The sequence below is a fragment of the Medicago sativa genome, chromosome 7, assembly GCF_051527215.1.
Source record: "Medicago sativa cultivar Bolivia chromosome 7, Bolivia_mono, whole genome shotgun sequence".
In the NCBI taxonomy this organism is placed as follows: domain Eukaryota; kingdom Viridiplantae; phylum Streptophyta; class Magnoliopsida; order Fabales; family Fabaceae; genus Medicago; species Medicago sativa.
This window is the reverse complement of record NC_140755.1, coordinates 59,352,108-59,366,306: the sequence shown is the minus strand read 5'-3', so window position 1 is coordinate 59,366,306 and position 14,199 is coordinate 59,352,108. Positions and strand designations below refer to the sequence as shown.

At 32.1% G+C, this 14,199-nt stretch overlaps 2 protein-coding genes across 2 annotated transcripts; both read left to right on the top strand.

Annotated features, from left to right (window-relative positions):
• The first annotated feature begins 2,469 nt into the window (after window positions 1–2,469).
• On the top strand, window positions 2,470–3,119 carry LOC146907234 (cyclin-dependent kinase inhibitor 3-like). The gene is made up of 2 exons (XM_085729053.1): window positions 2,470–2,837; window positions 3,065–3,119. Exons 1-2 carry the CDS (start codon window positions 2,470–2,472, stop codon window positions 3,117–3,119), a joined length of 423 nt encoding a protein of 140 aa, XP_085585179.1.
• Window positions 3,120–7,216: 4,097 nt separating this feature from the next.
• Window positions 7,217–10,421, top strand: LOC146907233 (cyclin-dependent kinase inhibitor 3-like). Its single transcript, XM_085725777.1, has 3 exons — window positions 7,217–7,664; window positions 9,750–9,941; window positions 10,059–10,421. Exons 1-3 carry the CDS (start codon window positions 7,297–7,299, stop codon window positions 10,126–10,128), a joined length of 630 nt encoding a protein of 209 aa, XP_085581903.1. The 5' UTR covers window positions 7,217–7,296; the 3' UTR covers window positions 10,129–10,421.
• The last annotated feature ends 3,778 nt before the right edge of the window (window positions 10,422–14,199 follow it).

The window sequence follows — 14,199 nt, the reverse complement described above, 5'->3', positions numbered from 1 at the left end:
GACAAAATATTGATAGAATCATTTAAAGTTACATGAACAACTAATTACAAGGAATTGCCTCTTTATGACCTAATCTAGAGAGGATTAGCTACTCATACCTTCTAAATACATATGATTACATATGTATAATAATGCTCGAGAAAATGCTCGTCGGTTAATGATTCATTGGCTCACGAATGGCTATGGTTTCTCCAATCCTTTAGAAATCCCTTTTCTGCATTCAACTGCTTGTGAAAAGGTGTTTTTTTACTGACCTAGGGTTCAATATTTACAGGCGTCCATTTCCTTAAGTTTTAGAATAATTTGTTCGCGATGCGGGCCTATTCCTCACGATCCAAGGTAGGCAAAGAACTTGGATACTTTTGGGATTTAACTACAAACAATAAGAGATCTATGATTTAAATGATTAAAAAAAAAGTCTAGATCGTAAATATACATCAAAGTAAATATTTGCATACTACGTGAAAAGTATCCATCTTTACAATTTAGATCATACATACATACATATATATATATATATATATATATATATATATTGTTAAAAGGCTATTCAATACAAGAATGAATAAAACACAAACAGAAAACCAAGCAATTGTTCTCTTGGGAAGAAATTTCCAGCTGCTGAACAAAAAGACTAGCAAGTTTACTAGCGTGTCATCAAGAAGTAATATTTAGAGAAAAAAGTTCGTCTCCAAATGGATTGTCTATAATCACACAAGATTAAAATTGCTCCAACACACAAGTTTGAGACTTCCTTGCCTCACACAAGAGGACTTCTACAATCAGGGTTTTACAAAAGAGTTTGTATGGGATGACACTTTAGAACTCAAAGAGTGGTAAAACTAACTTTAAGATTAAGAAACTTCTGAGGCTATCAAGTTCTAAGATCCTAAGTTTGTAAGAATTTTTTAAGTGTTTGTAGGCTTTTGAATTTGACAGAGTTTTGACACTTGTAAAATATGTGTCGTCTTGTAATTTCTTCAAACAACTCAGAACCAAACCATTGACTTTGAAGTCAGAATTTAATTATATGCTCTTGCATACTTAAACACACATTATAGTATCAAATTGTTCTTTCATACATTCTTATCATCAAAATCTTAGAGATATTGTTCTAAAACAGTGAAACCCACTTTGGTTCAACAATCTTCCCATTTTTAATGATGACAAACTTATGTATATCAAAAAAAATCAAAAGAACACTTTCTCATCAGTCGTACATCTCACTTAAGTTCCATTCCTGAGACTACCTATTATTTTGAAAGTTCACAACAGCTCCTCTGCCCTATATTCAATTTCCCTGAAGTGTAAAGAAACTTGTGAAGCCTTGTTCGTGTGTCGTTCCTAGAGCTGTCAAATGGGCCGGCCTGGCCCAGCCTGCCTCGCCCCGGTGGGCCAGCTCATATAAATGGATATGAGTGGGTTGGCCCACTTGATTCATGGGCTACTAAAATTGAGCCCAACCCAATTAGTAGTGGACTACACGGCCCGATGGGACTGCCCGACCCGTATTTTTAAATGTATTATTTTGTTTTTTTTTTTTGGAAAAAATCGATGGAATGAACAATAAAGCTACATTTATGATAAGGATATGAGTAGAGATTATTCAACTTTTGTATTATTCAACTTTAAATTTATGATAAGGAGGAATGCACCAATACTTGACAAGACAAAAGACTTATACAATTTTTCTTAATATGTGTAAAATGAACAAAAGACTTACTTAAAATGGGACGGAAGGAGCGTAACTTTTTAATAAATAGTTGGTGCTTGTAGCTGATTTAAGACGTATGCATTGTCCCTACCAACTGAGTTAAACTCGTGAAGACAATAGACAAACTTTTTTAAACATTTATATATCAACTTCAAAAAAAAAGGAAAAGTATATATTAAATTAAATTAACTATTTAAACATTTATATGTCAACTTCTTCAGAAAAGGAAAGAGTATATATCTTGTTAAAAAAAATAAGGAAAGAGTATATATCAAATTAAATTAAATTAAGTTAAATAAAATTAGAATATATTATTTTTTTTTGGCTTAATACCAGTTTCCGCCCCCTAACTTTCACGAAGTTGTGATTTTGGCCCCTAAAAAGAAAAATAACTACAAAACCGCCCATAAGTTTTGCAACTGTAGCAGTTTTGGGCCCCAAGGCAAAAAAAAATAAAAAAAATAACACCTGGCACCTCACTTAGGGTGCCACGTCAGCGTAGACCGAGTCAAAATTGGCCTTGGGGGCCAAAACTGCCACAGGTGCAAAACTTAGGGGACGGTTTTGTAGTTTTTTTTCTTAGGGGGCTAAAATCACAACTTTGGGAAAGTTAGGGGGCTTAAACTGCTATTAAACCTATTATTTTTTACAAAAGGAAAGAGAAGATATAGTAGAGTACATAAATTGTGTTGCCCCCAAAATCTCCTCTCTTTATCTCTCTTCCTGCTTCTCTTCTCAATTTCTCTTCTCAATCAATGGGTAAATACATGAGGAAATCCAAAATCGCCGGCGATGTCGCCGCCGTAATCATGGAATCACCTTCTCATATCACGACCGTTTGTGTCCGAACACGTGCCAAAACCCTCGCTCTCCATAAATCTCTGCCGAATCACTTTGATTCCTCTTCCTTCCTCCAGCTCTATAGTCGCCGCCTCCGTAAGGTTCCTCCGCCGCTTCCACCTCGCAAGGACACCGCTTTCGCTGGAAATTCGAGGCTTCATGAGTGTTCGGTTGAGAAATTGGGGAATTTCTGTGTTGAAGAAGAGAATGAGAATAGTGATGGTGATTTCGCTGTTGACGGTTCTTTTAGTGAAAATTTCGTAGAGATTGATGGTAGAGATAGGTATAAGTACTCTTCAATTTCTTTAATTTTTGGACTTTCAATTTACACCGGAGACAATCCATTCCCATGTTTGGATTTTCAATTCTACATTTATTTATATTATCCAATGAAATTTTGACCACTAAGCTACTTGATCAAAGTTATAATAATCATGATAAAAGAAATAGAGTCGTTCCCTTGATCCCTTCTTAACGATTTCAATGTAAATTGCTAATATTAATGGACAGTTATCAAAATGACTTTCTCCTAGTCCTAGGAAAAGAAAATACCATATGGGCATAAAAACAATGTATAAATCCCTGATTGTTGGGAAGGCCAGGGAGCATTAAGAGTAACAACAAACTCATGCTCGAGGACCATAAGAGCGGGAGACGTTACATCTTCATCCAAAACCTTAAGGCATATATGGATCACCACTATTATATATCCAACATTTTACCCATTAATAGATGAGGCAAGACTTAACCACTATGCTTGAAACCCAGCAACTTCCCCCCTTAAGTGTGAGTTTCCACCTCTTATACTTGATCCATACCATGATCCCACTTCCTTTCCTCCATCAATTTGGATTATGTTGTGATACCAGTGTAGGGAAACACTGGCATAAAAGAAAAGAACACAATCATAATACAACAACATATGTGGAACCTCCAAATTTGGAAGAAAAAAAACATGTTGGATCAATAATGACAACTAGATAATAACATTATACTCGGATTTTTACAACATATAGACTACTCAAATACCTAACTACATCTCAACACTCTAAGACAAGAGTATAAGAGAAAAGGAAGAGTCTTTATTTTTCTCGAGACAAGAAAAAGGAAGAGTCATATAAAAGCTTAAAGTGTTTTTAACTTACGCATCTTGTAATGAAGAACTAGAACTCATATATATAAATGGTCTCCTTCTTCCTTTATAAATCTGAGCAAAATAATACTTCTTGAACATTTATATTTTCACTCAACACCAACAATCTCCACATTTATTGAAAATGATACATCTGCTTCCATAGTTACCACTGACAATGATAATTTAAAAGAACTATCCTACTCAACCATAAAGAGTATATTATCTTGAAGATAAACCCCTCCAAAAAATTTCTGATTTTCTTCACATCGTGGAGCCTCGTATTGGAATAATTTTTTTAGTCGGTGTGTAGATTACATGAAACATATCCGACTCTTATTTGTGGACTATTCGTTTTGGCGTTGAATTGTTTGGGCATTAGTCATGCTATCTGGAACACGTTCGATCATTTCATGGCCTTTATTTAAACGGTAAAAGTGTATACAAAAAGTTATACCTAATTTAGATGACTTGTGTTTGGACTATTTAGAATGCTCAAAATGCAACAAAAATAAATCATTATTGCTAATTTACTCTAATCCGTTAAGTTTCACTCATGATACTTAAGACTAATATCAAAGGTTTCAAAATCGAGTTACACGAAATCCTCTTTTGTGTTTAAGGTGTTTGGCTTTAAAGTTATGCTTTAACTATTTTATTGGTTAGTTATGCTTTGTGAAGCCATTTTTATGTTGAATTGTAGCCATACTTTCCTCATCTACGTGGCACACTTTGTGCTTTAGATCATATAGCTTTTTTATTAAGAAAAAGAAAAAATTTAATAAGCTGAAATATGCATTTGAGTGCTTTTGATTTAGAAGTTATTTTTAGTGTTTGTAATATAAAAAACAAAAGGGTTAATAGTGTTTTTCATCCTTGTAATATATGTCATTTCCGGTTTTCGCCCCTATAAAATTTTCGGTTTGATTTGCATCATTGTAAAACTTTTTTTTTCTTCCGGAAAACACCCCTCCCCCATATGACTGTCCATATTTGCTGACGTGGTACACTGTGTGGCATGCTAACTGTGCATATATGCATATGTGGCGTGCTGACTCTATAATTAATTTTATTTTTTACTTTTTTAAGGGTACAACTGGCATTTGTGCCTGTTTTTTTTAAAAAAATGATAACAAAAATTTATTTAGAAATAAAAATATTTTAAAAAATTTGAAAATTAATTTTTGAAAATAAAAAAAATCAGGAAATTTTTATAATTCAGGAAATTTTTTTATTACGAAAAATATTTTCCAAATTTTGTATTTTTTGTTTAAATTAGAAAATGATTTTTTTTCCAAAATTTTAATTTCAATAGATTTTATAAAAGAATTTAATTTCAATATTTTTTGTAAAAAATTTGTATCTAGATTTTTAAAAATAAAATATTTTCCAGAATTATTTTTTGTAGAAAAAATTTTAAAACTATTTTTATCGGAAAAAAATCTGACTTTTTTTTGAAAATTTCGAATTTATTTTTTCTAATTTTAAATTTGTTTTATTTTGAAAATTAAATTCCAGAATCTTTTAAAAAAATTAATTTAAAAAAAACCGAATATTTTTTTTGATTTTTTTAATATTTGAATTTCGAAAAAGAACCGAAAATTTCAAAAAAATTTTATCGTTTTTTCTAATTTTGTAATATTTGACTTTTTTTTCGATTTTTAATTTTTTGGAAAAAAATCTGAATATTTTTATGTTTTTTAGATTTTTTTATTTTTGAAAATTAATTTTTAAATATTTTAAAAAATAAAATATGTTGTGGACAATAAAATTTTTTTTAAAAAAAAGCCAAGTCAACGCCACATATGTGCATTTGATGAGTTGGATGGAGGAGGGGTGTTTTCCGGAAAAAAAAAGTTTTACAAAGATGCAAATCAAACCGAAAATTTTATATGGGCGAAAACCGGAAAATAACCTATATTACAGGGGAAAAAACACTATTAACCCAAAACAAAATGCACTAAATTCAAATAAACTTGAAGTTATTTTTATTCGTAACTAAGCCAAATTTAGATTAATATATTGAAAAAGATTAAATAATTGAGGAAGTATCCTAATAATAATTTTGTCTTGAATTATTAACGAAAAATATGTCAATAAGTTTTTTGATCGCATGCATGCATGGGCCTCACAGATCACAAGTAAAAACAAAAATAGAAAACAAATACAAATACATTTCCCACTTCCATGATCTCCACTCCTGATCTTATCTTTTGTCACCACCACCTCACCGCTTCAGCAAGTGCTACCTATATAGCATCCAGCACTTTAACATATAATATGGCCTATCATGATGTTTTGGCATGTTGGTAGAGAATATTATCATCACCAACACCACCACACCATGTTCACACATGATTATTAAAACATAAACAAACAAAAAATCAATACATTGGCAAATATAGAAGTATCCAACTAATTCTGATTGTCTCTTCAAAAAAAAAACTAATTTTGATTGCAAATCAACTAAATTGTAAAAGAAAAGAAGCAATTGAATTAAGGGAAATGTTAAAGAGTGTCCCGAGACACTATTTAAGGATCATGAGTAGTAAATATATTATAAAAATGCATGTAATCAATGCTTTGGAAATCAAAATATTTGACTTTTTTAAAAAATAGTACTGCCTCTGGTCCTTATTATAAAAAACATTTGACTTTTTAGGTTCATTGTTTAAGTGATGTATCTAACCTACATTTATAACGAGATACATCACTTAAACAATGAACCTAAAAAGTCAAATGTTTTTTATAATAAGGACCGGAGGGAGTAGTTATTTATTTTAAAATGCTTAAAGAATATGCCGGAGGCACTCGTTAACAAGACTCATTGATTAATTGAGGTAGCACTTGCTGAAGCGGTGAGGTGGTGGTGACAAAAGATAAGATCAGGAGTGGAGATCATGGAAGTGGGATATGTATTTATTTTTGTCAAATATTTTGATTTATATTTATTTATTTTAAAAAATTCACACAAGCTAAATAAAATTCATACATAGCGTGTTTTAATAATTCATGCTCTCATCGTGCATGTGGTGTGTCACACCATTTAGCACTACTCCATTTTATATATCAACTTAAAAAAAAAAAAAGGAAAAGTATATATTAAATTAAATTAATTATTTAAACATTTACTATATGTCAACTTCTTCAGAAAAGGAAAGAGTATATATATCAATTCTTCTTTTTTTTTTTTTTACAAAAAGTTTAGGTGGATTCGGCTTCAGTCACCATCAGGGTTAGGACAGACCTCCAGACCCAAATGACACATACATATATATTTACAGATCACCCACCAACACCGTCCTCACATCGACAGCAGGAATCAAACACTCAACCTTCCAAAGAGAAGTGACCTGTTTCTTACCAACTGAACCAACGTTTCTTCAGAAAAGAAAAGAGTATATATCTTGTTAAAAAAAAAAAAAAGGAAAGAGTATATATCAAATTAAATTAATTTAAATTAAATAAAGAGAGAAGAAATTAATTTTTTTTTCTCACAAAAGGAGAGAGAAAATATAGTAGAGTACATAAATTGCGTGTTGCCCCCAAAAACTCGTATCTTTCTCTCTCTTCCCGCTTCTCTTCTCAATTTTTCTTCTCTTTCAATTCAATGGGTAAATACATGAGGAAATCCAAAACCACCGGCGATGTCGCCGCCGTAATCATGGAATCACCGTCTCACGCCACCGCCGTTGGTGTCCGGACACGTGCCAAAACCCTTGCTCTCCAGAAATCTCCGCCGAATCACTCTGATTCCTCTTCCTTCCTCCAGCTCCGTAGCCGCCGCCTCCGTAAGGTTCCTCCGCCGCTTCCACCTCGCAAGGACACTGCTCCCGCTGGAAATTCTAGGCTTCGTGAATGTTCGGATGAAAAATTGGGAAATTTATGTGCTGAAGATGAGAATGAGAATCGCGATGGTGATTTCGCTGTTGAAGGTTCTTTTGGTGAAAATTTCGCAGAGATTGATGGTAGAGATAGGTATAATTACTCTTCAATTTTGGTTTGTTTTTATTCAATTTTTTCAATTTTTGTGTCTTTTTTTTTTCTTTCCCCTTTGTGTTATTTCTAAAAAATTGAATTTTTATGATGTTATTTATGTATTGAATTTAGTTGCATATTAGTGTTGATTTGGTTTTTAGAATTTTCATTTGGTTAATTTCATGTTTCTATTTTTGTATGAAGGAAATTGAAATTCATAGCAGAGAATAGGGTTTTATGTATTTTTCAATTTCATGTGATTGTTCTGTTTTTTTATTTTTTTATTTTTTATATTCATTCAAATTAAAATTGTTTTTTTAGTGAAGTGAGTGATAATAATAACAATTTTTCAAATAATAGGGATTTACAAATTTTTGTATGCATTTCCATTAAAAAACAATTTTTATATGGACATACAAAAGTTACAACTCCTTTTTACTTCTTCAGCTTTTTTAATTATAATAATATTTTTAAAAAATAATAATATTAATAATATTTTTATTGTTTTTAACTTTCATTTCATGTGATTGTTGGTACTGAGTTAAACTTTCAAACAAAAGTCACAACTATTATTTTTTTTATTGTGTGGTCTTAGTCCCTAGATTTTCGTTTAATGTTTTTAACTTTCATGTGATTGTTGGTAGCACTGAGGTAAAGTTCTGTTAGTACAAAGGATTGCTCAAATTTGTAACTTCTGTGACTTGTGATAGGTTCTCTGCAACTTGTATCTCTCTCAGTGTAGTTATTATTTACTGCTGCATCTTTGTATTTTTTATCTGCTGCATTGGTATCTGTGTCTCTGTTTTTCTTCAATTACAGTCTCTCGTACATAGTATATTGAATTTAATGGTACTAGTAAAATTTGTTTGCTATTATTATATCCTTACATTAATGAATTGTGGTACCAATAATGCAGCAGGGTGTTGACAAAGTTTCAATCTTTTTTCATGTTCATTGATTACATAACCAACAAAATGGAAAATAATTTCTGGGATTTTGTTGAAAAAACATAGTGAAGATGCCTACTCTTAAAGTAGTTATTGGTGGTGCATTACTGTCTCTACAGATTTAGTTGTTGACTAATTGTGATTTAGCAATCTTAATTGAGTCGTATTTTGAGACAGTTTTGTAATTCCACTCGTTTTTTGGGTTTTTTCCAATTGTCTTTTTAAGGGAAAAAACGGGTGGAAATTACAAAATTACATATTTCCTTAATTAGTCATGTATCAACCTGAGATGTTAGAATCCCTTTTGGATTCTAAGATTCTGATGACCTTAGATTAACTCTTGAGAGATTATAAGTGTATGAATTTAACCTTGATTGCCCCAGTTTACTATTCATCTGGGATTTTCTGCAGGTAGGGAAAATACACATTCACTTTGTCGAACCACTGAATGAAAGATTGGATGCTCCAAGTTCACTTTGTAAATTGATTTTACGTAACGTAAAATATTATTTGTCCAATCTTCATTAACCGGTTGCAATTTACTGACAGCTTGAATGTGTGTTTTTCATTAGCGAATATTTCTGGTGTTTGTTGAGCATGAGCGAATATTTCTGGTCTTTGTTGATTATGCTTAAGATATGTCACATATTATGCTCCATAAGCAGCCAAGATGAAATGATTTTTACTATAGTAATACCAGCAGCCATAACTCTCATGTGTCGTGTTAGCAAAGGTGTGTCATATACATACATGGGGCCTATTTTCAGTTTGATGTGTTTCAGATTTCTGTTTGGTTTTGCAGTGAATGAGAAAGATATGGCCATCTCTTTCCTTGTATTTTTTTTGTTGCTTGAGCCCACTGAGTCAGGGCTTGTCTCCAATAAATGCCAGTTACTTTTCTAGAGTAGGAGTTTGTCTCTAGTTTCCAATTTGAAGAGTTTTTGAGCGAGCAAAAACAATCCATTTTATTTTTTCACTAATTTTCCTGTCAGCAGTTATCACACAGTTCTGGTACAGAAACTTTTGATATCCAGCCAACATTTGCATTTTCTATGGCTGCCATTACTTTTAATTTTTTCCTATTCTATTAGATTCCTTTGCTAAGCCATTTTAATAGTAATTTTTTTGTTGTTAACAGAAGCACTAGAGAAAGCACACCTTGTAGTTTAATCAGGGATCCAAGTATCATTCATACCCCTGGTTCAACCACAAGACAAAGGACGAACCGCACTATTCAAGAACACATGCAAAGAAATACTCCAACAACTTATGAAGTGGATGAATTCTTTGCCTTGGCAGAGAAGCAGCAACAAGCATTATTTATGGAAAAGTATGTATTAGTGATTAAATTAGTGATTTTCTTTTTATTTTTTGTTTTGGATTTGTTTCTTAATTATTAATACTAACATGCAATACGCCAATGTGTTATGTTGTTTGTATTTTGCAGGTACAATTTTGATGTAGTGAATGATGTACCTCTCCCAGGACGATATGAATGGGTCCCTGTACTTCCCTAGGACCAGCCATTTGCAGAGCTATTAGACTTGTAATTTAACAGAGCTAGCAGCTTTCACTAACCATTTAGATCGCTTGAGATCATCTTGTTCAGCACAAGGGAAAGGGTTCTGTTTAGATTAGCAGACATTTCTAATATATCACTCACTAGTTTAGACTTTAGATTTAGTTAAATGTGTAAGGGTAGGGAGGGTATATGGATCTCATCTTTTATATTTACTTTTCTTTACCGTTGTTAACTTGTGTTAATAATTTCGTAAGGATTAATGTTAATCACTAGAGTAATTAACAGTTATCCTTCAATGTTTTTTCTAAGCCTGAAATTTATCTGTCATGTTTTTAACTTTTGGTGACAATGTTATATAACAGTTGTCCTATGACCTACAATGAATGTCTCTAGTGATTTAAACTGCATACATGACAACGAGACGACAATACATACCTGCAAAAGAGTACGATAGCTAGAAAGTTTTCATTTTTAATTTGAATTTGATTAATGCTAGCATTGCCAAAAACGTAGAAATTAACACAGGAATTTAAAATACTAATTTTGGATGTTTATCAAAATACTTTCTTTCTTTTCAACCTTCGAAAAAAGGGATGCTTTGGGATAAAAGATAGGATAGGAGGTTACATATATTGTATAAAACTTAAAACTCTCTAAATTGAGAAACACAAAAGGTGACTTTTGGCAAGACTTGGGTTTTGGACAACATTAGACCATCCACAATGGTAGGGTCTTAACTATTTAAGACCTGGTACCTAATAGGTACCCCCATTGTGGAGAAATTTTTTAGGGGTCCTATAAGATCCAGGGTCTCACTTAAGACTCCCAATCTTAAGTGGGACCCACACCTTTTTAATATTAAAAATTGATATGCATTGATATAAGTTGTTTATAGTTGATTTGTGGGTCCCATTTAAGAACTTTGTGTGAGATGTTTGAGTTGGAGGGATTGAGTACTTATTAGGTACTATTATTAAAAAATTATAAATGAGTGATGTGTACATGTGAGACCCATTTAAGCATTAAAAAATGGAGGTCTCCATTGTGGATGCTCTTAGTTCTCTATAACGTTTATCTATTTCTATGTCAAACACTCCCAAAACAAATTAAAACATGTTTATAAACAATATCTTCTTTTCCTCAAAAAAAAAAAAAAAAAAACAATATCTTCTTTTCCTCTTCCAAAATACTTACAAAAAAAGATGATGAACATCACTTCAGTAAGCAAATTATGAATATCCATATGCTTTCATTAGTTACTTCTGTATGTGATATAAGTACCACTCTTTGTCAAAAAAAAAAATATAAGTACCACTCAAGTTTAGTCCATATGGCCAACCATAGTTCTAAATTGCGGTCTACAACTGCAATTGCAATCATAATAAGGTTACATATGACCAAACTACCATTGCAATTTGAAACCACGTGCCCCACCTCTCAATCATATCCATACATTAGCTGCTAGAGTTGAACTAATGCTCTTATTGTGGCGTTATGAGTAAACTTCCATTTTGACCAACCTATCTTGGTAGCAAACTTCCATTTTGTATTTGGGATGAGTGATAGGTGTTATTTTCTCGACCACTACATGAAACAAATAAAATAGCAAAAGATTGTGCTAACAGAACGAATCTAGCATATACTTTCTAGATTCAGAATATCTTTATTCTTTAGGATCTATCACTTCAAATTGGATCACTGTCCCCTTCACTTTTATGTAGGATATATCATTCACAATAATGACATAAAAATTGACAATATATTCTTTGCATCTACCCTACTAATTAGTTGATATGAAGCCCAGATACGGATACGGGTGTGGGTACGATACGATACGGGTACGTGGATACGTGAATTTTTCAAAATTTAGGATACGATACGGCTAAGATACGTTAACAAAAATTTTATACTAAAACTTATATGTATGTAAAATACTTGAGGAAAATAAACATTGATTAAAAGAACTCAACACAAATTTTATCTAATGTTGATTAACAAAATCACCTCTCTTTCGTTGCCTTCATCGACAAGGATTATAATTTTAAGTGGTTCATCGAGAAACAATTCTAGTGATGCACATCTAAAATTGAATCATATATATATATATATATATATATATATATATATATATATATATATATATATATATATTGAATGTTTACAACATTGTCTCACTTTTGTACTCTTCATCTTTTTCTAGGATACGTATCTGAGAAGTATCTTATAAGTATCCTTGTGTATCCGCGGAGTATCCTATAAGTATCCGTTAAAATATTTTTTAAAAATTTAAATAATTAATTCTGATAATTCGTGGGTGCGTATCCTCGAGTATCCGTGGAGTATCGGTATCCGATACGTATCCGGTACGGGTACGTCTCCATTTTGGAGTATCCGGGCTTCATAACTTGAAACTTGAGTGGCCTAGTTTTTTTGTTAATATTCATAGAAACGCTTAATATCCAATCCTGGCCTGATCTTTTCAACTATTCTCATGTGTTTGTGTTTTCTTTTTTAAAAAACTAAAAAGGCCATAGCCACCAATATGATTCTCCCAAAAGAGACCTCATTTAACTTTTATAGGCGTCCATTTAAAAAGCAACCGACCATTGAATAAAATCAAAAGCAAAGGTCCTCATACAAATTAATTCAAGATTAGTTTCATTACGACCCAATTATATTAAGCAGTGCCAGTGAGGATATTTTGAAATGTCTATTAGAGAGATTAAAAAACCTAATTGTACCACTACTAGAAAATATACATTTCACAACAGGATTTTCACATCAGTGGTAAAATACCTGATGGGGAAGGTAAAACAGTGGGGTATTCACATCGGTGGAATAAATGTCTGAGGGGAAAATTAGTAACGGAAGCTTTTTCACATCAGTGGAAAATAACACCTGTAGGGAAAAATAAACGCGGTGGCATGTTTGTAATTTGGATGAACTATTTCACTTTTACAATTTTCACTTTCCCTTTCCTTTTCACACCCGTACGCGTTTTCCTTCTTCACTTTCCCTCTTCATAGAGAAACCCTAGCATCAAACCCTTCTCCTCCCAAACTCAATCAATCACTCAAAATCGAACAACAAACTGAAATTGGAGATGTTTTTACCCTTATCCCCAAACGACTGAACCCTAACCTCCATTGTTAATGGAAATGCCGAGGTTGTTGAAAGAGTGGTGAAATACATTCTTACTAATAACTAAACTGTTTTCTCTGGTTCGTCCGATCAATATCGGACGGTCATTAATGCCATGACTCCGTGAATGCAGGAAAATAGTAAGTGAATCTGATTTCCAAGGTAACTTGTATATAACACTTGCTGTCTCCTAATGCTGCAAGATTGAGTTCAGAAAGTATAAATAAAATCAGAATACTTTTAGTAACTTAGATTTGGACATCGATGGTCTCATACATAATACTAACATATATAGGTACAAGATTTTGATAGGATATTTAGAATAAGGAATATAAATGTGGTGACTCACCTAAAAAGGATCTTTTAGGCATATTTTATTAGTTAGTTACTAAGCAGTGCTATTGTGTAGTCGTTGTAGCTATCTTACTATGGGTATGTACAAGTCTATATAAGCATTGTATGTCTCATGGATTAGAATGAATGAAAAATATAATGAATTTCCTTTCTTTTATCTCTAGTTTTCTCTCTTAATTTCTGGAGTGTGATCCCTACTCGAATTGGGTCGTATCAGATTTATTCAACTAGGGAGTAAGGTCTTAAGTTGGCAAGAGCTAATAAATGTTTATGACATGAGTCCATCAAAAGATATATGTCAACTGCTGTTTAGCTAGATAAGTTCTGAGAAGTTATTGTTTTATCTGAAAATACAGACCAGTGTTTCTAATGTACTTAGGTTTTCAAATTTCATGGGAGAAAACAGTTAGTTAGGACATGACATGAAAACATAAATTACAAGATATAATGTTGATAAAGATACTGAATATAGAGATAGAATAAAAATAAAATGCTAATTAATATAGCTGTTTTATTAGAATGTGGAATTCAAATTACATCATTGTTGACATCTACAAGGTTGCCACATTAT

What these genes read in the sequence shown, in the direction of transcription:
- LOC146907234 (XM_085729053.1), top strand. Translation starts at nt 2,470, where the DNA reads ATGGGTAAATACATGAGGAAATCCAAAATCGCCGGCGATGTCGCCGCC. An exon ending in GAGATTGATGGTAGAGATAG is followed by an intron (nt 2,838 to 3,064) that starts GTATAAGTACTC and finishes ATTAATGGACAG; the next exon opens with TTATCAAAATGACTTTCTCC.
- LOC146907233 (XM_085725777.1), top strand. Translation starts at nt 7,297, where the DNA reads ATGGGTAAATACATGAGGAAATCCAAAACCACCGGCGATGTCGCCGCC. An exon ending in GAGATTGATGGTAGAGATAG is followed by an intron (nt 7,665 to 9,749) that starts GTATAATTACTC and finishes TGTTGTTAACAG; the next exon opens with AAGCACTAGAGAAAGCACAC. An exon ending in CAAGCATTATTTATGGAAAA is followed by an intron (nt 9,942 to 10,058) that starts GTATGTATTAGT and finishes TGTATTTTGCAG; the next exon opens with GTACAATTTTGATGTAGTGA.